The following is a 25,676-nucleotide window of genomic DNA, read 5'->3' on the forward strand; positions in this document are numbered from 1 at the left end:
TATCGACGGAGGCTATGATCACATAACTCTACTTCCGGACTCGCCGCTGGGATTCAGCACCATGCTTTCGGTATAGCCTAAAACCGTAGTGTTGTGCATCTCCCTACTCATCTCTGTAGTAAATACCCAAATTTTCAAAAATACCTTTTATACGTGAATTGAGAACCACGTAGCTTTTTAGTCAACCAACGATAACTGTTGAAGGCTCCAAAGGTTTCTGCGGTTTACCAGATCTAGATGGTACTGAATGCTGAGGTCCTAACCATTCAGCACCGTCGGTAATTTATCCAATGAATCAATCATATAGATTTCATTACCCATAGAGTAAAGCGGAGTCGATTTACGATACAGTTAATTCAAAGTTCGTATGGAGCCACCATGTCTATACTGACAATAATTAAACAATACAATACTAACAATCACACAAATTCGGTTAAAAAATTATAGGACGAAGATATCAACGAATGAAAAAATCACCGTTTAAAAAATAAATTTAATATCAATTAAATTGACAAAATTAATATTCTCCAGTTTCATAAGCTATCTATAGATCCATACAAGCTCCCATCCTGTTCTTATTGAGCACACGAGTGGCAAATACCTAGTCGTATTTCAATCCAGAAGGGAACGTGATCGGTAGCAATGTACCTCCTGGGTCATAGGTCAATCGGGAAACCTCTCACCTTACGTAAGTACTTGTATAAACGTACGACGAATAACAGTGACACACGTGAAGAAGAAAGCTAAAGCAGAAAGACGTTGTGCATCCATTTACACTCGTGGCATCGCGTTGCATTCCTAGTTTGTATAAAAAGTGGCTACTCGGTCTTATACCTGCAACATGCATGGATTAAAATCCCATTAATATGCAAAAATCCATTTATTTGATCTTATATGAGTAATGCCAACCAATTTAAAAACAATTAAAAAAACTATCAATCACATCTATTTTCCGAGTCCATGAATCATACTCATATAATAACTGTGTCCTCGGACTGTTTCAATGGGCATCATACGAGCTCGTATTAACAATAAATAATTAATCATCACCCATCGTGGGAACGTGTAGCATTCGATATTTCTCTCAAGAAAATCCTGACCTTGCCTATAATTATCCAGTCAATAATTTTTTCTCTTAAGCTCATCACCCACCATAGTATACATATATATACACAAAAATAAATAAAATTAATGTAAGTTGCTAAATATCACAAAAAATTCCAAAATCTGCTAATATTTCGCGAAGATATCCAATTATTAAATATTGGCCGACGTAACAGTAAGATTCTGGCCACCACGCGAATGAATATGTCAAGACCGCATTCCAAAGCAATTTGAAAAGTTACGTTCATAGACTCCCAGCCACGCGTTCCTTCGAATATAGCATCCCAGTAATATATGACTCCGACTATAGATATACGCATATGTAAAATACTTTTCACGAAAGTCAATTAATAAACGACTTTTATCCGTGGTGCATCGGATACAACGTCCATAAGAATAGCACGTATAATAAAAAGCTATACTACTCTTCGGACATCTTACATCCATATAAGAGTCGAAGTTTCTTTTTGAACTCTTGGCCGTATATCATTCCACCCACGCTTCGACAAATGGACCAAATCTTTCGATAGTAAGCCCTCGTACATTTCCTGTGAGAATTGCGTAAGAACGTTAAAGAGTCGAACACAAGATGTACGGCCGTATCGGAAGATCCTAATTCGCCATTCGACGAGAAGAAGCCGATCCGCAGCATCGAAAAACTGGAACTCGGTGGTATTTCCGAAAGATGAGAATGGCCATTGACCCTGCTTTATAACTACGACTTTCTCCGAAGGAATTGCTAAGAGTTTTTCTGGACGCACGAGCCAACTCCCACGATGATCTTGGGTTTGTCCTACCGATAGATATGAGACAATTGATCGATAGCTAAGAAGATTATTGGAATTCGATTTAGATAAATAATAACAATCATACCACGATACCAAATAAAGCCAATGGTCCACTTCATTCAGATATTTAATGAATCGTCGAATAAATGAAATTCCCAAGAGTTCCCTATACCTTTTCGTCTTTACTCTTTTACAATCAGATTCATCCCAGCATCCGCGGGCACGGATTATTTCTCAGCGTACTATCCTGGGAGACTCAGAATCCCGGAGAACGTGTGTTAGGGCACCTATTATTCTCGCGGTCGATCTCCTGGCATTCAAATGCCAGCTCTTTGTTTGCAACCATCCAACGAATGTACTATAGCAAACGGTATATCCTAACCGCGATAACTTGACTCAGTACAGTCTTATATTATCAACAAAATACCACGCGGAGATCGTACAATAATTAGATAGCACTTTCTTGCGAACACGTTGGATTGTAAGGATTGGTACAAAGACTGTCTGTTACCCTATTGCCATTATCTATAGCAAAGTACAGCGATCTTAAGATAAAGAAGAAACAAAAATTATAATACTAATAATCATCATCCTGACAAGGCGTACCCTGGAATCTCGTAGCAGCTAGATGAATATGAGATTTAAGATGATACAAAATAATAAAATAGTCATCGGTAATAAGATAGCTTCGGGATGAAATTAATTTTGAAAATCGCGGTCATCCGGATCGTCTACTCAATTTTCAAGATTATTTTATATCGTTGTTAGTATTTATAATAAGATATAGTTCTGCCTTCACTGATATTCATGTAAATATATATATATATATGCATGCAAGAAATCGGTAAGTTTGCCATACAATATCTAACCGATTCACGATCGTGATCACTTCAGCTGAGTAATGCTTCTTTTCTCATGCTGAAACGCAACGCGCTGCATACGATCTTAAAGCATGTTGCAAGAGATGAGATTCGAATGGGTTTCGGTATGACTGGTGAATTCTTTTATCGATTCGAACACAGGCACTAGAATTATGTATCTCAGGTTCCCCATGTCGAAATTGTGATTCGCAACATTCCGTGGGTTAGAGAAAAAAAAAAGATCAGCAGGATCTCCCTAGTTGGGAGGATTGTTGCGATTCTCTTCGGTCGGTCAATTGTATAATCACGTATGGCGGAGAAATTGAAAGGTTTCGTCAGCAACGTGGTAGAATCCTAATGACTAATGTTACGGCGATTTGCCAGCCACGTCATCAAAGAGGAAATTATCCGTTCGACTAGGCGCGATACTCTTGCTATGATCATTCACGTATTGATGATCTCGCGTAATCCAGTTATATCTATCACTACAGTATATACACAGCATGGTATAACGTAATACGGTGACTCGGTAAGTTTGTTTAAAGTGGTTATATATATATATATATATATATATATATATATATATATATGTTCAAAATAGGAGTGAAAAAATAATACTTGCTCCTTCATTTTTTCTATCTCCATCCAGAGTCTCTCGATCGAGTCGATTCAACGTGGGACAAGCAATTATTCCAATCGGTACGCTCATAAATCTCGGGCTAAGCTGAATCTAATAGGGAATCGCATTATGCTCGAAGATTTCTAAACGATTTTGTTGTGATCGGTAATAGTTACCTAAGAATATTTTTTTACCATTAAATACGCCACTGCTAATTCATTATACGTCACGGTAACTAGGTATTTAGATATTGTGATTATGCCGGTTGATTAGCCGGTTGAAGATGCTGCCAGTCATTATGCACTGTCAGGTACAGATCTTGATCGGCAGGGATCGATCGTTTTCATTGTGACGTGACTCGTGAACTTGCTTTGTATTTACGTTTTATCGACAAGTTAACTTTAAACAGGGACAGCGCGACTGACTGACAGCTGATCGGTCCCGGTGACGTTTACACGAGCAAATTTAACACGTGGAATTCTGTGGACATTTGGTTACAATGGATATTTATGAATAGTATTTTACTTTTTTTTTATTCTACTTTTTTTTTCATCCGTGCTGCCTCACTCCTGCCGTAGACAGGATTTAAAAAATAATTGTAATTCGAATTCTTAACCTTGCCCACCCCTTCCGTACGATTGAGCATAATGGATAGAGACAATACACTGTCAAAGACTTGGCACTTCCTGAACACCTACTACAATATTAGCAATTCTAATTTGTTTTTAGTGACGACAGTGACGAGTGTCTCTGTTTCTTTGTTTCTGGTCCATTGGATTCATTCATTGAATAGAAAAGTTTTTCCTCGCATCGCAACTTGGTACGCGGGTCTATTTACACGTGGTAAATTGTATCAATGAATCTAGAAATGTAATTCATAGCCAATTTTCAGTTACTGTGGACAATTTATTCATATATATATATGTGACTTAGGTTTGTATATATCTTTTACGACTTACAACGTAATGCACGATGCTTATAACACTGCTGAGTGGTTTCGTAATTCAAATAATTTAGGTAGCTACCAAAGAAATTCATGGGCCGTCAGGAAAGGTAAAAGGAACCGGTAGAACAGTCAAGTTCCGAGTGTAAAATGGCCACGGTAACCCGAGGGTCAGGAATCCCAATAAAATCTCGCGCAAAGTTTCTCTAATTATAATTATTAATTAATTACACTTACGTAAAGCGTACAAGGAACCACATCGAGGATTGGTAGTGCCATTGTTTACGTGAGTTACATAATGTAGCCAAGTAAGAGGAAACGTTCGAGAGACACGTGAAGATATCGATAATAACGTAATAAGGAAAGAGCATCGATTAGGCTTAATATTTTGAAAAAACATATTATCATGGCACTCGATGAATTATTAATGACAGTACGAGGTTACAGTGCGATTCAAAAATCATTTGTAATCACAATAATCACAATGCTAGCTCTCGTAAGTACGTGCAATAATAAACCGCGTGTTTATCCTATCTAAATCCTAAAGCCCGGAGGCTGCTACAAAATTCGTTTTAAATACTTTTTTTCATTCATGCCTTTCCATAGGAGCTACCTTTTTTTTTCTTCTCTCAAACAGGTCCACGAGTTACGCGATCGCGATCCTTGAAACGCGTGGGTGGGTCGCTAATTTTATAACTAGGCACGAGCTGCCCTGCGGTTGGCTCGTTGAAGTATTTCAAAAAAAAATAAAAAAATAAAAAAATGATAAAGACCACTAAGAACCAGGTACCATTTAAACGTACGTTTTAGGGTTTATGATTCACGAGCATTCGATCGCTTGGGTCAAGGACGTGGCAGTAACGAAGATCGCTCGAGGTCAATTCTGGAGATCAGATTGATTTTTTTACACGTTAATATTATTACGCGATTCCAGACCACAGCTGGCAGGCATTTATCTTCCATAACGTTTGCTAATGCAGGAAGAGATTCTCTCCAAGGTGAAGTTAATCCAGCCATTCCCTGTACAGGTAACGCGATAACAAAGTTCATCGCTAATAGATTTAATGATTCTGAACTGTACAGTACCTACACAAACAGTACGTATGACCATAGCTTAAGGATGTAGATCCAGTTCTAGATCATCTCAGAATAGATCGTCATACCTGCTAGATGAGATCCTTCGAATTCGACAGGTACTTAAAGATCGTGCAATGCCTCAACACTCCGATCCAATCCTCCAAGAAGGTTACGACAATCCTCCACGTAATCTCTGTCGGATGAATCAAAGCGAACGAAAACAAAGCTGTTCCGTTTGGCGAATGGCACTTCTTGCGCATTCTTTTCGACACACCCGGTGAGCATGGACTAAGGATAGGCAAGATAACCACGGACTAAGGAGCGCCCGTGGAAAAGGTATTCTACTCCTAAATGTCGATTTCCTAGGATCCCATTGAATAGCATACTGTGCATTGAGTCATATCGGCTCTGACTAAGTAAGAGACTATATAAATATTTTTTAATTATTCATATTTATTATTCAGCGTAATACACACAGCATTCGTGCACTGGTCCAGATGGATGGCATACACCGTTCGTATGGATAATATATTTAGACAATCTTATTCAATTTCTATCGTCAATCCTACGTAATGCTACGGAGGATACTTTACGCGAGGCCCTTTCTGCACGTGATTGCAATTATGCGAAGGAGCGGGAGACTCACGGCTATAAAGAAAGATCACAGAGGCATCTTCCCATGCTGCGGGAACTTGCCGATCTGAGAAATGCACCGGGCTCTTATTCCTGACGAACGGCTGGAGTCTCGAAGTAGGGAGCGTCCTGGCATTTGGGACGGCAGCCATTGGGAATGCAAGGGCACGAGTAGGATGTCTTGGATACGGTCCTCGTTGGTGATAAGAATATTAGCTGGTCGATATTCACATAGAATAATTCATATTACACCAGTGGCAAGCATTATTGTCATACTTGATCCGTCTCCATTTATGGTCAGCTTTGAATTAATCCACGCTGCTAATGAAGTCAACGAGTCGATATAAAAATTGATTCTGATTTAATTCATCTCCGATAGGCACTAACGATTGACATAGATTTCGATGATCTTTACACATTATCGATAAGTCCAATCTGACGTACTAATGTCCAATCGAGAATGTCATGACCTAGAACGCAACGAGCAAGGACTAAATTCCTCGTTCACAATACCAATCCTGTTTCGCTCTTGTCGCTCTTCGTGATTGGTTCATCATCCCCAGGATACCTCGATATGGCGTCACTGTTAGGATGTCAAAGGTCAAGGAATAACTCGTTCTATCGTAACATTTAGATTCGGCTGTTCGTATCCGTGAATTGAATCAGGATGCTTTATCAAAGGATATGAAAATTGTTACGAGTTTAAAGAAGGAAAAAATCAATACCACAAAAAAGTTTGACCATCTTTTTATACTTGAGCTTGCATCAATACCTATGACCTGTACGAGGTATATATGGACGAACGTTTCGTTGAAGCTATGCTTTATGGCTACTGGTAAAGTGATGATATTTTTATTGCCTACCCTATATGTAGCCAGTTACGTTAGCCAACAATTATTCTTAGCATTAATATTCTTCTTGACTCCTTGCCTTATATGACTGTTCTCGAGGACTCTGTGCGGTTTCTGTGTATTATCAGTTAATCAGTACAGACCTTTTGACGGAAATTGTAGGGCGCGAATATAGGAATAATTGTTGATTGAAAAAAAAATGTAAAAATTACTCGCGACCGACCGCCACCAGGACTGTGAGTTATGTCAATGGTAGTCATTAATATCCCTACGAGATATTAACGTTTACCGATAAAACAGCGATTACGAAGTCAGGCTTGAGCTTAAGAGCAGCGTGTCTAATCCGAACGTATTTCTTACCATGAAAAAGACAGCAGACCGTACGAACATTATTTAATAGCCAATACCCGTGTACGGCTGAATCCACGTTATATCCCATAACCGTGATTTAGCTTGGCCGGAAATTTCCTATAGCTTCTCCTCGCACTTTTCTCTATACAGAGACTGTTTATGGTATTGCAGTATACAGTAAAGTCACTACCAGTTGCGTAAACCAACCCGATGCTTACGCGATGGCTATAGTCATTTTCAAAGTTTCACCTAATCGCAGGAAGCAATATCTCACGCATTCCAATTTCGCTTTATGTATTAGGACGTAACCGTGCTAAAGTTTCAAGATATATACGTATAGTATATACAGCTACAGTGCCAATTTCATAAATCTCTATATAGATCCGATAAAAGTCAAAACGAACAATGGTCACGTGAATCACGGATCTTCGTCTCAAGATATTTATCACGTACCTTTTTAAATCTCAAGCTGTCCCAGTCACCAATTGGAAATGAGCATCTTGACATTTTACCACGAGTTTTTCCAACTTACAGTCTCGATCCCAAGGACTTGACTTTCGTTCACGTTTAACAAACGGTACCTGGATGCTGCGCTGTATCCCTGCACTATGTAAACGGAATAAATAAAATCATGGAGAAAGGATCTGTGTGACGTTAGATATTTGATCTTAAGACAATGACGGTTATCGAACCTACTCTGAGATTACGTATTCATAGAAGGTATATCCTGCCACGCATATACATTGATGAATTATTATTTTTTACGGCAAAAATAATGAAAATATATATTTAACAGCAAAACGAACTGTCACCACTGTAGGATCTTATCCAGAGAAATTTGGGAGTGGTTCCTGTCGCTTACGTAATACCGATATACGAATCGAAATATTATATTGAGCATTCCCAGAGATGCTTACACTCAGCTACAGATTTCGTGAGTCACGCGTAATCGTAACTTCTTATGATTTTATTGTAATTTTATAATTGCCCAAGATCCTAATCAGCGTTTGTATTTTTAGGTAATAATTTTTCTTTATCAATCTATTTTCCAAATTGACTGTTATAGAGTATCATGTCTCTTTGGGTACTTGGGCTATACTGGTGCTTATTGTAGATGAGCTTTTACCGGCGCTAGGGAAACGATGCGAATATATCCTGAACACGATCGTACTTTAGATCCTTTTAACAGGTGGTGTAAGTCGCTTTTGCGCAATGGCTGCTGTAACGATCTTTCTGCTGAGCCCGAATGGCTGAGGTAAGTCGCACGATGCTTTCAGTAGATATATATATATTTATATTTTGCAAAAGTACCTTTTTAGAAAGGTATATACAGTGTGAAAATTTTCGGATTGGCTCGTTCTGTTGATTTGATTGATTCCCTATAGAAATCCTTTGATTTACTAATACCACGTAACTCATTGATCCTGATATTGATATCGATCGTTGTATTTCAATCGACAACGAATTATTAGCTACTTCACTTTGCCTAATATGGATTAGGCAATGTACCTATCTTAATTGCATTTCTCCTTTAAATACAGTTCTACCTATTGTACGCTCTTATCTATCTTGTACTTTTACGTAATCAGAAATTTGTTGGCTTTGAAAGAATATTTTGTGCCCCGATAGGAGCGAAAGTCTTGGTAAGATTTTCAATTGAACATCTTTGATGTCTCTGTCTTGTAGCCTCTACAGATGAACGATAACGGTCATTATCAAAGAACGAGGTCCCACTGTTATTTCTTAAAAAAAATTTTTTTTCACTATTCACTTGGCGTTATGGAAGAATCGAAAAAACGAACGTAGTACTCTCTAAAATTAATCGTGTATACTTTTCTTTTTAATAAGTGCGTAAGGTATTTCGATTTAATCGAGAAATTTCACGGACTTGATATATCCAGGAGAGGTATTACCTTGCTAAGAGAAATTGACTCTTTTTGCCTAGACAGTCAAATAAAAAAGTATCCACATCGCCGTGTTGCCCGAGATCATAAATAATTTCGCATAACCAAATAAAATTTCACACATAACCAACCTTCCCTTTTTTTTCGCCACCCATGGATATTCTTTAATTCGATATCCGCCATATGCAACCGTGTTACACGTACGTGATTATCGCCTCGTGGGAAATAAAAAATATCTGTGAAAGTTGGATCCGGTACTCAGTGGTATAATCTCAGGAGTGTAAGCAGATCTCTCGTACGGTCCTATAGAAGTCGTCGTAGTCTGTCTCGATACACATCAGCATTCCTAGTGAAAAGGACATCATGAGCCAAGATCGAGGATCACGAACTGGTAGACGCAAGGATATCATCAGTTCATCACGATCCGTTTCGTTTCCCTAGTGAACTGGTAGCCGAGTGGTGTACTCGCTTGTGCGATCTGGCAGGATCAGGTAGGTAACACTTTTATGAGTATTATAAAATTACGCAAGAGACCCCTAGACATTTGGTAGTCAGATGGGATCAGGAAGGAGTCGTCGTCGGCGTCGTTGGTCGTCGACCTAAGAAGCGTCGTCATTGTCGACGTCGCCGAAGAAGAAGAAAGTTGGGCCGTGCCTTAGAGTAATAACGTGACATCAGTGACCTGCGCATTCAATTCTTGATCTCATGGGTGAGCTGGATGAAGCAATCATCTACAGAGGAGATTACTAGATTATCCAGGTACATCATCTGGAACCTTAAGGTACGTTAATTGGCAGTGGGACCGAGTGATTCGTATAATTGAATTTCGTACACTTGTACCTGACGAAATCAAACGACTTTATTATCAGGACATTGAAAAGTCCGTTTAATCGATGACTTATTAATTGTTATTTCTTTACCATTATTTTATTATTTATTTAATTGGATACTCGTGCTACCGATACCATGACGGGTGGTCCTTATGATTGTTATTGGCCCTCGGATAGTAATTGCATCGATAACCTGATATTTATTTCACGTCGCCAGTCAGATTTTATTGCTGGCTCCGTTAAGGCTTATGAGATTTACAGCCACCTTCGACCGTGACAAACGACAATGACGGGATTGGCAGCGAAGCCTGATTCTGCTTCTGATTTTAAATGCGTATTTTAACGCACAGTGTAAGTCGCGCACTCTCCTTATTACTTTCTCGTAATCCAAGAGTTCGCTATACCGTAAGAGCAAGCGCTGGATCCTTTGAAATTCAATGGCTTGTTTTCCGTCGATTAAATGGATGAAATTAATCATTCTTGATTTACACGACTATAAAGCATACGAAAAGACTCGATCGTGAAGACTATAAAGCAGGTGATAATTATTTTATATCAAAGATATATGTATATGAGTATGCATATAAGACTTGGAAGATGCGTGGTAGCATCTTTAAAAAAAATGTGTCGTAACTACAATATATTCCTGACATGAATTTATGTGGGTGTTGGATATAATAAAACATGGCTACTGCTGCTGAAAACGGCATCGACCGTCGTATTTATATTATGAAGCATGTGAATTCAGGAACGTTACTCGTAGCCATTAACGTTCAAGGATGGTAATAATCCTTTCAAAATAATCAACAGGTACTTTATACGCGTCTCTTTACAATCTCAAAAATCCTGCAGATTATTAAGCGATCAATCCGCCCGAACGATCCATCACTTTTCTATTAAATTATGCTAGCAGAGATTATCCGTAATTTTTATTCCTGTCGATCAAAATACAAAAGTATCTCCCATTAATAGGATCCAATCGAATGGAGGTGTGTTCGTTAGGATCCCAATAAAAACAACCCACGTGATAAAGGCGCGGTACGTGCACATCGATTCATCATCGACACAGCATCCCACTTTCTTATTAGGTATGCTCCCAGTCTTTAGCCTGCATTCCTATTGGTCTAACGATATCGCGTTTAGGTTACAGTACCGTGCGTGTTTTAAGCACGCGTGAAACCCACTAGGGGAATCTTGGAATTACGTAAGATCCCGTCCCCGAACAATGGTAACGTTGCGCAGGCCGAAATCATCTCACTTGATGCGAGATAAAAATTCTGTTCCGTCTTTCTTTATGTAAGCCCATACTTAATTACGCGAGGAGTCCAAGCTCCGCGGAGAATGAAGAAATGACACGAGTCATGAACATGCGTTTTATGACCTTTCAACTTTTTTGAACATTCTGCTGAATCCAAATGGGAGCGTGGGTATATTCTGGGACTGCATTCATATAGTGTGTTACATATGGGTGCTCCTGCTGTGCCAGTTGCATACATGCGTAATGCCCGGGTTGCGCGAAGAATGTTTTTAGAAAGGCTACCTGCGTATTCGCTGTCGCATATATACATACATTATTGATTTTTTTTTTAAATTCAATCTGGACCCCTTTTTTTTACTTCCGGTTCAAATCCGCTTCCAAGTTCGTCGTAGTAAGAAATATGACTACCCAGAGTCTATATGACGGTTTCTATTAATGTCTGGATAAAATCTTTCGAAATTTGCATATACCACGCCAGCACCAATATGGACCACTTTTTTGTTCAGGGGTCAAGACAATAATGGAATGCGGTCTCCGCATTCATCAGAAATATGACAGTTGTGTATATATTGGGTCAATGTGTGTTATTAATTGCACATAAGGAGCACGTGGTTCGCTCGTGACTCAGATTCGATTCGTTAACCTTAATTACCCTGGTCATTGAAAGTGCACGGTAAATATATATACATATACAGAACGCATGTTACCTGATAATTATTTATCTTATCCCAAAGATGCCCAAGGACTGTAAACATGAAAATTCTATATATCGTTAATTTATGATTCTTTTTTCAATTCCAATGTAATTCCCTCAAAGCCTATAGTAACCTTTAAGAGAACTTTGATAATGAAATTCTTGGAAATTATTGCCAAATCGATATCGCTGCTCCGTATGATATCGAACTATATGTCTATAGCAACAACAATGAGTTACATCGATTTACTAGAGATACTGTCACTCTCGTCCTGGTTTATTGGTGCTGACTATATCGCAGTCTATTTTGACAATCATGGGATAACAGTTGCAATGCCTGTGGTAGCCAAGCAATGGCGACCATAGAAAATGAGATCAATGCTTGAGGGGGTGTCCATTTGCATTCCACGCTCGATTGATACATTCGGGTCATAACGGGGTGTGTAGTGAGCCGTGTACTGATTGGACTACTGTTTCACTATACACAGTGTATCTATAGTATATCGCATAGTTACTTGTCCAGATACGTGCGTGACTTATGGGTGTTGTAATCGTCAAGGTTAAATCCTAAACTTGTTCGGGATAAGGACCGTACGTGTATTGCCTAGGGGGTATGCCAGAATTAACCACGACTTATATTTAAGTCTCAAGTGCCGTTTTAACCTATCGAACTTGTGCCGAGTAAACTATAGCTTTCCGAGGATATAATGATACCGAGTATCAATCGACGGAAGCTGCGTGAAAATCTTATCAAAGGAATCGTGACGATACGACAAATTACAGGTGATCGTCTTAAAAAAAGTGACGTAGATTGGGATTTTAAAAAGAAAAATTTTATCGGCATTTTTATTACCGTTTTTAAATACCTTGCAGAGATTAGGTAATTGTCTGAATTTATTTATTTTTTTTTTCCTTTCGCAATACGTGGGTAACATGCAGAGTTGATAATTTGTAAATAATTATATGAGTTCATTCTAAATTTCGACACGTGTCTAAATTGTTACTCGAAATTGGAGCAATACTCCCATGTGGGAATTATTACTAATTAGCACTTTTTTGAATTCCCCGCGTTTCGCTTGAGAAATTATATTGATTACTACCTATATAGCAATCGTTGAATATGACTCAGCAATTTACTTGTTCCGTACCTTTTGACTAAGTACTAAAAATTTCGACGCTTGATCTGTTGCTGAAAAAAAAAAAAAAACATGTTACGTCTTGTTACAAGAGTCAGTGAATATTTTTTTTTTTTTGAAATCAGGTACTCGTACAGTCACTTCCGAATGCGAATGACAGGTTGCGTTTCACCGATTTATCAAAAGTAATGGAGACGTCGCTGGACGCATGGCTCCTTGCGAAATTCTCTCTACATTCCATCCGCGTTTCGACGCTCTTACACATACTGCGTGGAGCCATAGTTCGTTACACGTTACGTTCAGTTTGGCTCCACGGTGTCTAACGTAGGCATCTCTTAAGTTTACGTAACATAAAAAAAAATACGAAACCATTTAGGTACACCTACGTTCAGGTCTTCTCAATTTTTCAAACTGACCAGGTCCCACTGGCTGATTCAACAGTCCAACGGATACTTTCTTTCGATTTGAAAAATAACGAAATTTCGAAATCCCAATTACCCGATTGGTAAAATTAAAAAAAAAATAGTAATGCACTCGGCATACCTATCCTGCATAGAAATTTATATAAAAATAAATATTTTTTTTCAAAAGCTTCACACACGTGGTAACCATAAAAATTAATTGACCTATTCGAGTTCATAAATCATTGACTATTACCTGTAAGGTAGGTTATCGGTACATTAATGTCTCCAGTGTCTAGTATCTAGAGGCACGTGGAAAATGGTCCACGAAACTGTGTCATTAAATCGTCTAATTAAGTCATACATCTCTAACGCCGCGAGATGCGAGTTCGCAGCTTGCAAACCGTGCCTCTCCTGTTTCTCTCGCTATGGCACATCGTGACGGAATGGAGACAGAAGAGTCGGCTCGGCGTGACACAGATGTAGGACATAGATAATGAACATTGTCTATGCTTGACACTCTATACTATATTCTAAGACAAGACTCTACGCCAAGTCAGTCAAGAATCTTCCATATAATTCACAGCCATATACTCATTACATATTACACGGTATAATGGGATGTATTTGACATTACGAAACTTCTTCTCAACGCGTTAACACTGGCTCCAAAAATAGTTTCTGATTGTTAATGATTAATGACGTGATTTGGTACAGTACCAAGATCATACGTGAACCAGTACCATAGGTGTTGGTCAAGAAGGAATATATACTGTGTAGATACATTAAGGATTACATAGAAATGCATAAACAAATATTTCCCTAGGGAATTTTCCTATGGAATTTTTTTATCTTTCAAATCTTATTCTTTACAGGACATCCGAACAAGGATTACGACAGTCCCTTGTGCAAGGTAACAGTGCCGGCTGACTTATATCGGTATTAATTGGCAGCTAGAGTTATGGTCCAGGCTGGATTGAATGGGTCTTGTATCCAAGACATGCAGATCAGTAGTTGGATAGCCAGTGTAGGAGGCTGGTACTCCATACCTGGTTACGCTTCTCCACGGTAGCGAAGCACTCGTCGAATTCGACGAATTGCCGGCACTTGCGTTTCAGACTCGTCCCGATTTGTCATCCCTTGATTGTGACATTGCAAACGAAGATTGGACCTTGAGTAGATGGAACTGAGTAACATACATTGCTCCTGTACTATCTCAGATCTAGACTCGTGGCTGATGACGTCCTCGCTGCTAAGAAATATTCCGACTTAAGCTTCAAGTAGCCGGGTATTAAATCGTCCTGTCCGTATGGGACACCGTGCCGCCATTCTTGGATCCATAGCAATTAGAAAATAATTGGCTGCGATAAAACTTGCTCGCGCCTTCTCGATAATTGCGCATGAGGTAATGTTGATATGCCTGACTAATAGTGATCTATTATAATACCATAACTGGGGTTCCTTTATAAAATTACCCCAAAAATAGAAAATTAATTTCCCAGTGCTTAGCTATATTCTATTTTAACAGTGGAGATATTTGATATTTTAATCAAGCATGTTTTATCACCTCGTTATCAGTGTTCTTGTAAAAAAATTTACTCGAAACACGATTTTTTGTATTTTGTACCAAGTATTTTTGGTATCCCTTTGGTAACGCTACGATAGGTACTTTCCTTACTTGTTCGTCATCCCAGTATAATCTATATACATGAGGGGTCATTGTTGCCACTACAAAAGGAATAATTGCCTCCTATCTTCTGCTGCTCGTAAACGCGGCTCCATAATGGGTCGCAGTTGCTGCCGTTTAACGTGCGATAGAAAAGACAGCAAATGCGAAGAAATCGAATGGAACGAATCCGCGTTACTAAATCAACCGTGACTGAGAATCTTCGATGATTCTCAAATGAACTTCACGTATTAGCAGATACAAACGAGAATTGATCGCCCATTAGCATACTTTGCGACATCGCGAATTCCCCATGATTTTACATAGGAAATAAGTAGGCAGGATACTTGACTATAAACCCTAGTAAATTCTTGCACGATATTCAATCGGGTGATTAATAATCAATGCCCTTAATATCCCACGTGGGAGGTACCAGAGAACTATGCTGTCACGTTCACTCTAGGAGTAAAACAAAAATTGCATAATTCATTTCTAGATAATTAACGACGTTCTCTGCCACATTTAAAGTAACACTGATAAATACCACGTTGATCGGATATACGAAATTTCAAAATGACTATTAAAATTCTCTCCGACAATGATACGAATTAATACAAGAAAAATCAATCCGGATGCATCAAGGATGATGATTGCTCAAAATCATCACGTCAGATCAATTTCGTATGATAATTCACTTACCAATATACATTTATATATATGTATATAGTATAGTCCTATTAAACGTCCATGATAGTCATTAATGTTGCGTGACTGATCTATCATTAACTATAATCTTATTCTAGTTTTTATTTGTTTCGAATTAGAGTACGGGGCATTTATACGGTGTCTTATGTCTATATGAGTTAAACAAAAAACGTCCTGTACTTAATTCCGGTTTCTTTGTCATATAGTGATATAACGTGTAACGTATATCCTTCGTTGTATCTGCATCATCACTTGGAGCAGAAATAATGGTCGGTACTGTTCCTTCGTGGTGAATACATTGATCGTGTATTCACTATTATTCAGTCTGTACTCTAGGCTAATTTAATGCCAGACACTCACCGAGTCACCTTTACCTCCTCGTATCGACAGATTTCGAAAGGATCGGTAACGTTGCTACGCCCGGTAACGAGATCATCATGAAACAGAGCAGTGTTGCTTGTATATTTACGAGCCAGACTTTGTACAATGACGTCGAGTAATCATCAGGCAAAAGCAATACCTGTAATTGTATACATATAGGTCCTAAAGAAACTCCACTATACGTCTGTAACAATGAATCAATGTTCCTTACCCCGATAAATTACCGATCACTCGATAAGATTCTTATCTAGCTAAAAGATCGGTTCGCCGATTTCTATGAAGATTTTACAAATTTCACATACACCCGATCTCCATCCGTTATTACCGAACGATCGATGCTGCTCCTTCAACGAGTTCACCTATAGCTATACCGATCGTCGCTGATAACCTTGCCATTTCGATCAACCTGACAAATCGGCAGATCGAAACCAGCAAACATAGAGTACGCGTGTTCGTACATACGTGGATTATCCGTCTATGACATCATGACTCGTGACCGCACCCATGTGAAAGACATCCGGTCGGTTATAGCGGGGTAGCCTCACGTGAACCAGGAAGTGTCCGGAAGTGTATATTTTGTATAATGAACTCTTAAGACAAATCGGTACTGTACATAAAAATCGTGACGGGGCATTGTCATGGCTGCGCAAGGTCTTGCGAATAATTAATAGTGATCAAGTAAGTTGACTTACTGGAGTTCACGGTAGGACCTAGTCGGAGCTGCTTTAGTTTTACGAGCCATTGTACACGAGGAACGTTTGATGTGTAGACAAGATAGGAGCATCGATTTTACGATCTATCGGTATCGTAAAGCTTCTGGCGAATAGCTTTGGTAATATACATATATATATACACAGTGGCTACCGATAGGTCGTTTTCAATATATTGATACTCAACACGCGTGGGTATATATGGTGTTTAGATTGAATTAAATTAGAATGTTAATAAACTGATGATTTACGAAACTCATCACGACAGCATCGAATTAGCACCTTTATCTATCATTTCCTATCATACTGATTCTACTTATATATATATATATTACGTATATTACGTAGGTTTATTTGACGGGAGTGTTCTTTTCGTAAGGTATGACGATCTTGATACGCATTTGCAGCCTCATCGCCTCCTGCTGAGCGATTGGGATTTCAGCTGGGCGTTACTCGCCCTGTTATGTAAATCCCGTGGGGTATTAAAGCAGCGAGAGGCAGATAAATTTTGGCAAGCAGGGAGGATTATAAAACATTCGCATAAAGTAATCGCGAGTCGAAAGCTTACAGCTATAGGAGAATTATATATCAGCAGGCGGGCAGGGAATTATTGTTTAATTGTCATCGTAACCATGGTTACGGTGACAGTGGTGTGACACCTTGGAAAAAGAAAGTCCATTACTATGTCTACAGAATGGCGCAAGGTGCAAACCGTGTCTGGACCGATATTCTTGGATTTCGTAGAAAAGCAAAAGTAATTTAGAAACAAGAAGAAGCGGCGGTGGAAATAAGAAAGAACCGGGAAAACCTTCTCATAGTGTTTTTTTTATTATTTCAAAGTTTATAATTTCACGAATATTATACTCATCTTGGTACAATAATATTAAAAAGTAAAAAAATTCAGTTGAGCATTCCTTCGTTGGCACTTACAGAGTTTACTGACCATTTGGTCTGTTATGGCAGGGATGCTTACCGATACGTTCTCCAGGTGCCAATCTAACTCCTGCCAATTTATAGGGCCCCTTGTGGCGATTCACGAGGCGGGGACGATTGACTCTAATAAGACGTTACGCAAGAGCGATTATCCTCTCAATAAAAGAAAAGGGGTCCATTTTTATTTTATTGGGCCACGAATCGACTTTTACAATAGCGACATAATATTTAAAAATCGAGAGCACCCATACATGCGTACCTAGTCACACTGGCTTATGTGTTATTTTGGCTTGTACCGAGGGGCCCAATTTTGGGGTCTGAATATTCTTACTTTCTCGGGGGCCCAGACGTCAACGCTATGCCGAAGAGACATGCTCGTTACCTTTGTTGGATATGATTATGCATGAAGGTTCGCTAACTAAGTAACTGCCAGAACTTATTTCTATTCAGATGTTAATACGGTCAGGGTTTAAGAGAGCGTCTCTCTTAACTAAATTACCATGCTGTGTCCAGCGTAACAACGATTCATGTGATTCTTGCTCCTTGCCGTATATCTACATACGATTGCACGTGGATTTATAACAGACTCGTTAGACCGTACATTTAACCATTCATTTAAACAACGTAGAACCTGATTTGCCAGAGGAAATTGAAATTGCGATTAACGCAATTAATGTTACTCGTCTGTCCAGAACCAGCGGAGGTTTCAATTATCACGTCAATTGAGGTTAAGGTCGAGTACTTTGACACTGGATTACTACACTTTCAGGTGCAATTAAATTTAAAAAAAAGATGATGAACAATTTTACGTCAGAGCAGACACTTAGTATTCATATACGGATATGAATATATATCTTACGACATTAATAGAATTAATTATCAAAATTCCATCTTGATTCTTCAATGATCTATTGTTTAACTGAGTTATTGCGAAATTTTTTCTTTTATCATAGCTCAATAATAATGCTCATTTTTTTATTATCCTATACCATTCCCATGTTGCATGCTTAAAGTTGTAGGTCTGTTGCACAGACTTCCGATGTCGTATAAAGATATGAGGATTCATACCCCCCCTCCATCCCCCTCTTCATCCTTACCCACCTTCACCACGTGAGGTCAGACTGGTTAAATTACAAAGTACAGTGTACGACTTTTCTTTTGCATGGGAAAACGTCTGATTATCTCAGAACAAGTTATGGCTGTAGCTAATGGGGATGTTTACGTCCTTAACAATTCAGTGAAACTGAGAATAATACTGAAGTTTAACGAAACGATTAGAGCGAGTGCATACTATATAGCCAATTAAGAATGCAACTGTCCGTTGCAACTGCATTTCGTAAACGGACTACGGAATATCCGGTACAGAATAGATTTCGTATCGTACGTGAGTTATCGTTATATATCGGTAAGATTCGCAATGCTCGATCCAATTCTAAATGGATCGTCATGGAGATCTTTAGGATCATTGTCTCAGTAGATAAATCAGATAGATCCTCCTGAATCCATGGCGCGGTAAAATCCAAGGCGAACGTGACGATGGACGTCAACGATCGCATTTAGATCCGATCACGTAATCGTCAGTGAGATCGATCACGATTGCTATTGATGAACGATCGTCGGGATAATCAACGCTATCGTGAAAACAATTTCGCAAGACAGTTATGCGATCTTGTCTGCCGGTTTCTCATGGATTCTTGACTCGGATGACTGGGCCGGAAAATAAAAGAAAAACCATTGCCAAATACCGATCTAATACCGATACAATTGGTATATCGATGTAGCTCAAGGTTTTGCCTATGGGAATCGTTTTTACCTTTATTAGAATACCGATCATCTTGAGTTATCGATCTTATCGATTTATCGATTATTCTTGTATCTATAGTTATAACATTCTATGAAAATTCGAAATCGCGATAGCTACATGAGAACGTTAGCTGTTATGAGCCAAACTAACGTATATATATATATACTCGTGCAGGAGTTTGAATACCTCATGTAAAATATACTAAACGAAGAGTTAAGGCGCGAACGTTTCAACGCCATCATGAAAGAATTATTCTCAGAGTACCTCGAGGAATAATCGGCAGCAATTTCACGTTGGCTAAACGATCGGCAGCCATTATAGAACGCAGGTAACCCATAACGTTTCCGTATCTTTTTCCCGAACCACTTAAAGGATCTGCTAAACTTATTTTAGTCGTTAATTAGATAATATTAAAACTGAACATCATGCGAGTCAAAAACATAAACCCAAAGATAGCCAATATCTATTATAGTACATACAGAAAGTTTCAGATTTCGTATAATATTTGTCTAAAAATCTCAGTCCTAGATCTGTATATCACGTAAAAATAAGGGCAGTGCTTTCATACGGTTGGCAGAGGCAAAAGATCGACATACCGAAACCGAAAGTACGATCGATCGAATGTGTCCCTGAACCGAACGGGTTCCCATAAATTTACAGTTAATCAGTACCGATAAATCGGATACTCCTCGAGACCAGATACAAGACCCGTGTGCATATGTTTTTTATATGTATATATAGCACAGTGCAGTAAACAAAAGTATTGTTTACAGTGCGACAAGAAATCCAAGCATACCCTAGGAGGGTTTTAAATAGCATAAAACACTGGAATGGAGTCATTCGAGCGAATAAAAGCAACGACGATAAGAAGGGCATGCTTGTTCCACTGATCGGTTACAAGAACCGGCAAGGAACGGCGTATGCGGACCACCCGATGCTCGGACGCACAAACCTGTCTAACGGATAAGCATTAATTTGTCGAACACAGGCTGCCTATTATTCATGAACGAGCTGAACGATTAGTCAAAGCTTCGACGGGATAGCGCTCCATAAATTAGAAACAGTGCAGCGTAATGTACTTGAACTTCGAAATAGATCCCAGTGTAGATTTACTATGAGATTATCTCATTAAGATATTGATTATCGGTAGAGATAGTTGTCTGGTTAAATTTAATAAGATCTTCGTGACCTATATTATTATCTAGTTAAATTATTCTTACCCCTTTTCCATATATTTCACGATGCTCAAATGTTCTATGCGCAAATTCAGGGTGTTTCTGTGTGTGTGAAATCCCCTCTCTCCCACACGCCACTTCTACGGCAACGAAGCGAGGTGCTTTCATGCGCGCGTATAAAACCAGTGAAAGCGTCTCGCGACCCTCCAGACTACTTCACAGTCTGACAGCGATAGGAGCTCTGCCGAGATACCTCCGGTAGACCTAGACCTTTTGTTAAACGTCTCGGAATTCATTGATCCGATTGAATTATACTCTTGTTGAATTCAAAATTAAACATTGAGATCTCAATTTTGTTCTTACTGAGATTTTTGTTTGGATAGTTTTTTTTCTTCTGGTAGTACCGGGTGGTCAATTTTGAAATTTTTGTTAATCGATATTCGCGCAACGCGAGAGTTTCCACGAGATAATTTAGAGCAGGAGTGAAATCATGAAGATCCTGATATTCATCTTCGGACTGATCCTGGTCAATCAAGTTTTGGGATACCCGACCCAGGAGCGACTCATGCCAGGTAGGTGACGCTTGTTGTTGCGTGTATTTGTTTGTCATAATTTTTCTTTGGAGAGAGTTCAGTTTTTGGGAATCAGGATGATAGAGAGTAGAGAGTAAAATGGTAAGGAAGTTGTCGAAGTGACTTATGGATATTAAAAATCGATGATGGATCGAGTTGAATGATCGATAAAAAATATCTGAGTAAAGGCACACAAGGGGGAAAAGAGAAATGATATATTTTGATATTAAATAACGAATAAGTTATTTATTTAATCTGAAATATATTAAATAAATAACGTGAAATTTTCTTTGAAACGATAATATATTCATAATCGATCATTACCGATAGTTTCGATTCAATATATTTAATGATGATTATTAATCGACTGTCAAAAATCATTCCAGTCTCCTTTGATCATTCACAAATCCCAATTGTAACTTATCAATCGCGAACGCATTTCTCTATATAGCCAATAAGAGTTCCAGCTCAAAGATACCGATCACGCGGACCCGCAGGACTGTAAAATAATCATACAAGCCCACCAGATACAAAGAAATACACAGTCCAGATGATAATCGTACAAGATCGATGTTAACCAGTATGAAAAAAAAAACAAAAGAAATCAAAGAAAAAAAAATCCGCGATCGGATAATTAATAGCGTCCACTCGAAATTCATTAACTCGGTTATAGCAGCAGCGAATCGGTTGCAAATTGTTGGATTTATTATCCTATCATGGCCACGGGAGTCCGGTTTTTTGACGGGCGCCAAAAGATACTTGGCATTTGACACCTTTGCATGTTGCTGTGTTGTACTTCCTCCTTGGAAGTCGGTTACCGGTCTATCAATAAAGTCACGCATGTCTCTCGCGTATAACGATACGGATCGGCAAATATCCGGATCTTGTGCGGATGAAAAAAATTAACTAAACAATAATCTCCAACTGTGTACACAAAGGAACTTTGTAAAAAAATGCCATTACGACAGCGCATATATTCATACGAGTATACCGATCACCGGTACAGGTATACGTCAAGTCTCTCCTACTCTCTCGGACACACTGAACTACCTTAAAATCGTTATAGGGAATAATTACGTTTAACTCTCGTTCGTTCTTTCGCTACTCCTGACACTTTCTCACTTTGTTCCACGACATCCGTTTGTCTCCCCGTCACATTCACCTTCTTCGCTCTCGTCTCAGGAAAGTGGAACACTTCCTTCTACAGACGTTAATCTCAATCTCCACGAGGATAGATAAGTGTCTACAAGAAATATGCACGTAAGGATTTAAAAGCGATAGGAACCATTATTAAAATTATAAAACTTAATTTTTCTTTTTCGTGCCGGTACTTACTTTTTGTGTTGATTATTAAAAACCGATTCCACTATACTTGATATATTTGAACCAATTTTTTTGCTCGGGCCCCTATACCAACGTAACGTCACTTACAGAGCACAGCACGTGTAAGAGGGAAAAAAAAATATAATACAAAAGAAATTTAAGTAACCCTGTGCTCTTCCGGGTGGACGAATCGGTGCTTATTTAATTTGCCACTGTATGTAATTAGAATGGAGATACGACTGGTCCATTCTATTAATAGTATCCGTCTTTGAAGCCAGTACACTGTGTAGCCACGAATTATAAAAAATTATCCTTTCTCTTATACCGTCTAAGGTACATCCTTATCCATGATTTTCGACGGCTGGTCAATTTCGTTTGATGTACTACCCTTCTTATGGGTATTTATGGCGTTACAAACAATTACCTATTACCGTCTTATACCCTACCGCTACGATGGAAACGACAGAATAGATTGACATTAGCGCAATTCCCATTCAACGGTACTAGAGCGCGGCTTTATTTATGGAGAAACATGATGCACGATTTTTACATATATATATACAATTATAAAGCACGTATCCACCTTACGGTACTTATCTGTATAAACCTAGAACGCATAGACACGATCGGTGGCAAGTTCCCATTGAAACGACACCGGTAATGAGATATCAAGTCTCGCGCAACCCGTTTAATTGGTCCCCTGGATTGTTGAAGGTTAAAAATCCATAAGAAGCGAATCTCTCGTCACTAACCATATATACGTATCGTTAATTCGTGACGATTTACTAGATCATTATATATGACAATCATATGTTAACTGACACCTCCTAACAAACAGCATAACCTACGAGCCAATTCGTCCTCCGCGCTTTGTGCTATGATGAAAATGTTTTTTGATTGACATAAAAAAAATAATAATAAAAAAGAAGCCTATCCTTCGCTCTCGTATCCCGTACATACCAGTGCCAACCGAACTCTTGGCTGTCCTATATCCTCTTGAAGCTAACTTCCCTCCCATGGTATACAAACCATCTCCTACAGTCGATCCAATTTTCACCAGCTTATACTTTCCTCTCACTAGACAACGACCCTGGTAGCTCTACGGAAATGTCGACACTGGTGCAAGACCAGGTTTTATACGATCCTGATGCCGAGACGCGTACAGTCACTGTAGACTCGATCATGTGGAGCAAAAGGATAATTTAACCTCGTGCAGGAACACGTGGCTGGATGCACGTGACTACGTATCCTCAGCTGCACGTGCTGCAGCGACTCCTTGACGTCCATTGATTCCAGTAGTAAAAAGAGAGAAAGGTGCGAACGATTCACCCGGTATATATGCCATTCGATACAAGGGAAAATGAAGGATAGAAGACGACTGATCCGTTAGACGATTCATGCTGGATTATTTACGTGATATACGTCACGTGTCACTTGGTCACGTGCAATTACACGATACTGGTACTCGATTGCTTAGTCACTTCGATTCACGAGACTTCGGTATCATCCTGTCAATTAGCATCTTCAACCGGAAGATACTACACGGTATACCGTGCGGTTTAACGTCCTGTACTAAACGTCATTGACATTGATCTCGACTCGCGTAAACGTGCGAGTCGCTTATGATTATGCAAAGCGGCGAGAAAAAAAGTGTATGCACTTTAATACGCGGATGTTTCCTAGTTAGCGGAATACACGAATCATCTTTCTCGGTGAAGTCTGGCCTTTGGCTTTTTTTCTTTTTGTGGAATAATGGATGAAATTGTTTGCGGTCGCATAAGGGTATATACGCTATATACCTGTGTAATGGATTATTTGCGCAGGAACGGTATGTAATTACGAATTGTTTTTTTTTCTTTGTGCGCACGTATGTCTACCTGTTGCGCTTAGGAAGGCCGAGTATGGGAATGTGTGGAAGTCGAACGGTTGATGTGGGGACCTGGTCGGTTGGAGAGATATCTTTAAGTGTCTCGGTGATTCGATAGATTTTGCTGAGATTGGCTTGAGTTATCTATAAGGCGATATATAGAAATGGCAAATGCTCGAGCTCCGCCCGATACGCGTTTATATTCGAGGTATGCGTGCGGCTAAATAGCACACGCGTTTTCTTGATTGGTTTGAATACGTTCAATTATGACACTTTAATATAAATTCAATTTCACGGTTGATTAGGCGTCGCGTGCGGGAAGTGTGTGTTATATGATTTTTTTTTTTGAGAAAAAAAAAGTTCACCATTGCTCAATCCTTACCATTGTGTGACGAAGGTCAATTATTTTAAGTCTTGTAATTACTGAAATATTAAGAGCGAGTGTTAGGAAGAATTTTTTGATAGACACTCCATCAGTCACTTATCCGTTTGTCTGTTACGTTAATGGTTACAGTGTATATTTATGTATACGAAAGGATGGAATTTTATTCAAATTCAAATATTGGGCCTTAGTCGGGGCCTTTTGAAAATCTATCCAGAGCAACAGGAGGTTATGGCCCCGAGTATACAAGGTCCTGTGAAATGATGACTCCGATAAACTTCATATTTATTTCTATGTGTGCTGGTATCAAATATTCTCAATGCGGGCCTTACAGCAGGTTCATTTTTTAACATTGACCTTGTCAAGACCCAACCGAGCTGGTGCGATCATTCGCGGATAATTTGATTGGTCGAAGGTCCGGATTAAATGATTTAGGCATTGGGCCTTAAGCGGTGCTCATTTTTCAGTTCCTAGTTCTTCGTGTGTGGCTCAATGTCTATTTAAAGATGAAATTTCAATTAGGCATAAATCCTTTCGACGATCAGCCATCTCTCTCACTCTCTCGCCACTTGACGAAGATTGACGTGATCGCCAAGGATCGATCGTCGATCCATCAGCCAGATCCACGGGTAAGCGTACCACGTTACAATGTCCCGCATACGTATGACAGAGTTTTCTCACAGACGGCATAGAATATTTTCTGATTCAA

At 39.0% G+C, this 25,676-nt stretch overlaps 2 protein-coding genes across 2 annotated transcripts in view; one reads left to right on the forward strand and one right to left on the reverse strand.

Moving 5' to 3' along the window:
- Positions 1-654: 654 nt before the first annotated feature.
- Positions 655-25,676, reverse strand: part of LOC107271428 — a 174,533-nt gene continuing 149,511 nt past the window's right edge. The window contains exon 8 of the mRNA XM_015747419.2: positions 655-834. The gene's annotated coding sequence lies outside the window, so the exon portion shown is untranslated. The remainder of the gene's footprint in view (positions 835-25,676) is intronic.
- The window catches only part of LOC107271427, a 40,201-nt gene continuing 35,568 nt past the window's right edge, over positions 21,044-25,676 (forward strand). Inside the window, exon 1 of the mRNA XM_015747418.2 lies at positions 21,044-21,395. Coding sequence (XP_015602904.1) covers positions 21,314-21,395 — 82 coding nt within the window. The 5' untranslated portion in view covers positions 21,044-21,313. The remainder of the gene's footprint in view (positions 21,396-25,676) is intronic.

Source organism: Cephus cinctus, unplaced genomic scaffold (assembly GCF_000341935.2).
Source record: "Cephus cinctus unplaced genomic scaffold, Ccin1 Ccin1_scaffold0970, whole genome shotgun sequence".
In the NCBI taxonomy this organism is placed as follows: Eukaryota; Metazoa; Arthropoda; class Insecta; order Hymenoptera; family Cephidae; genus Cephus; species Cephus cinctus.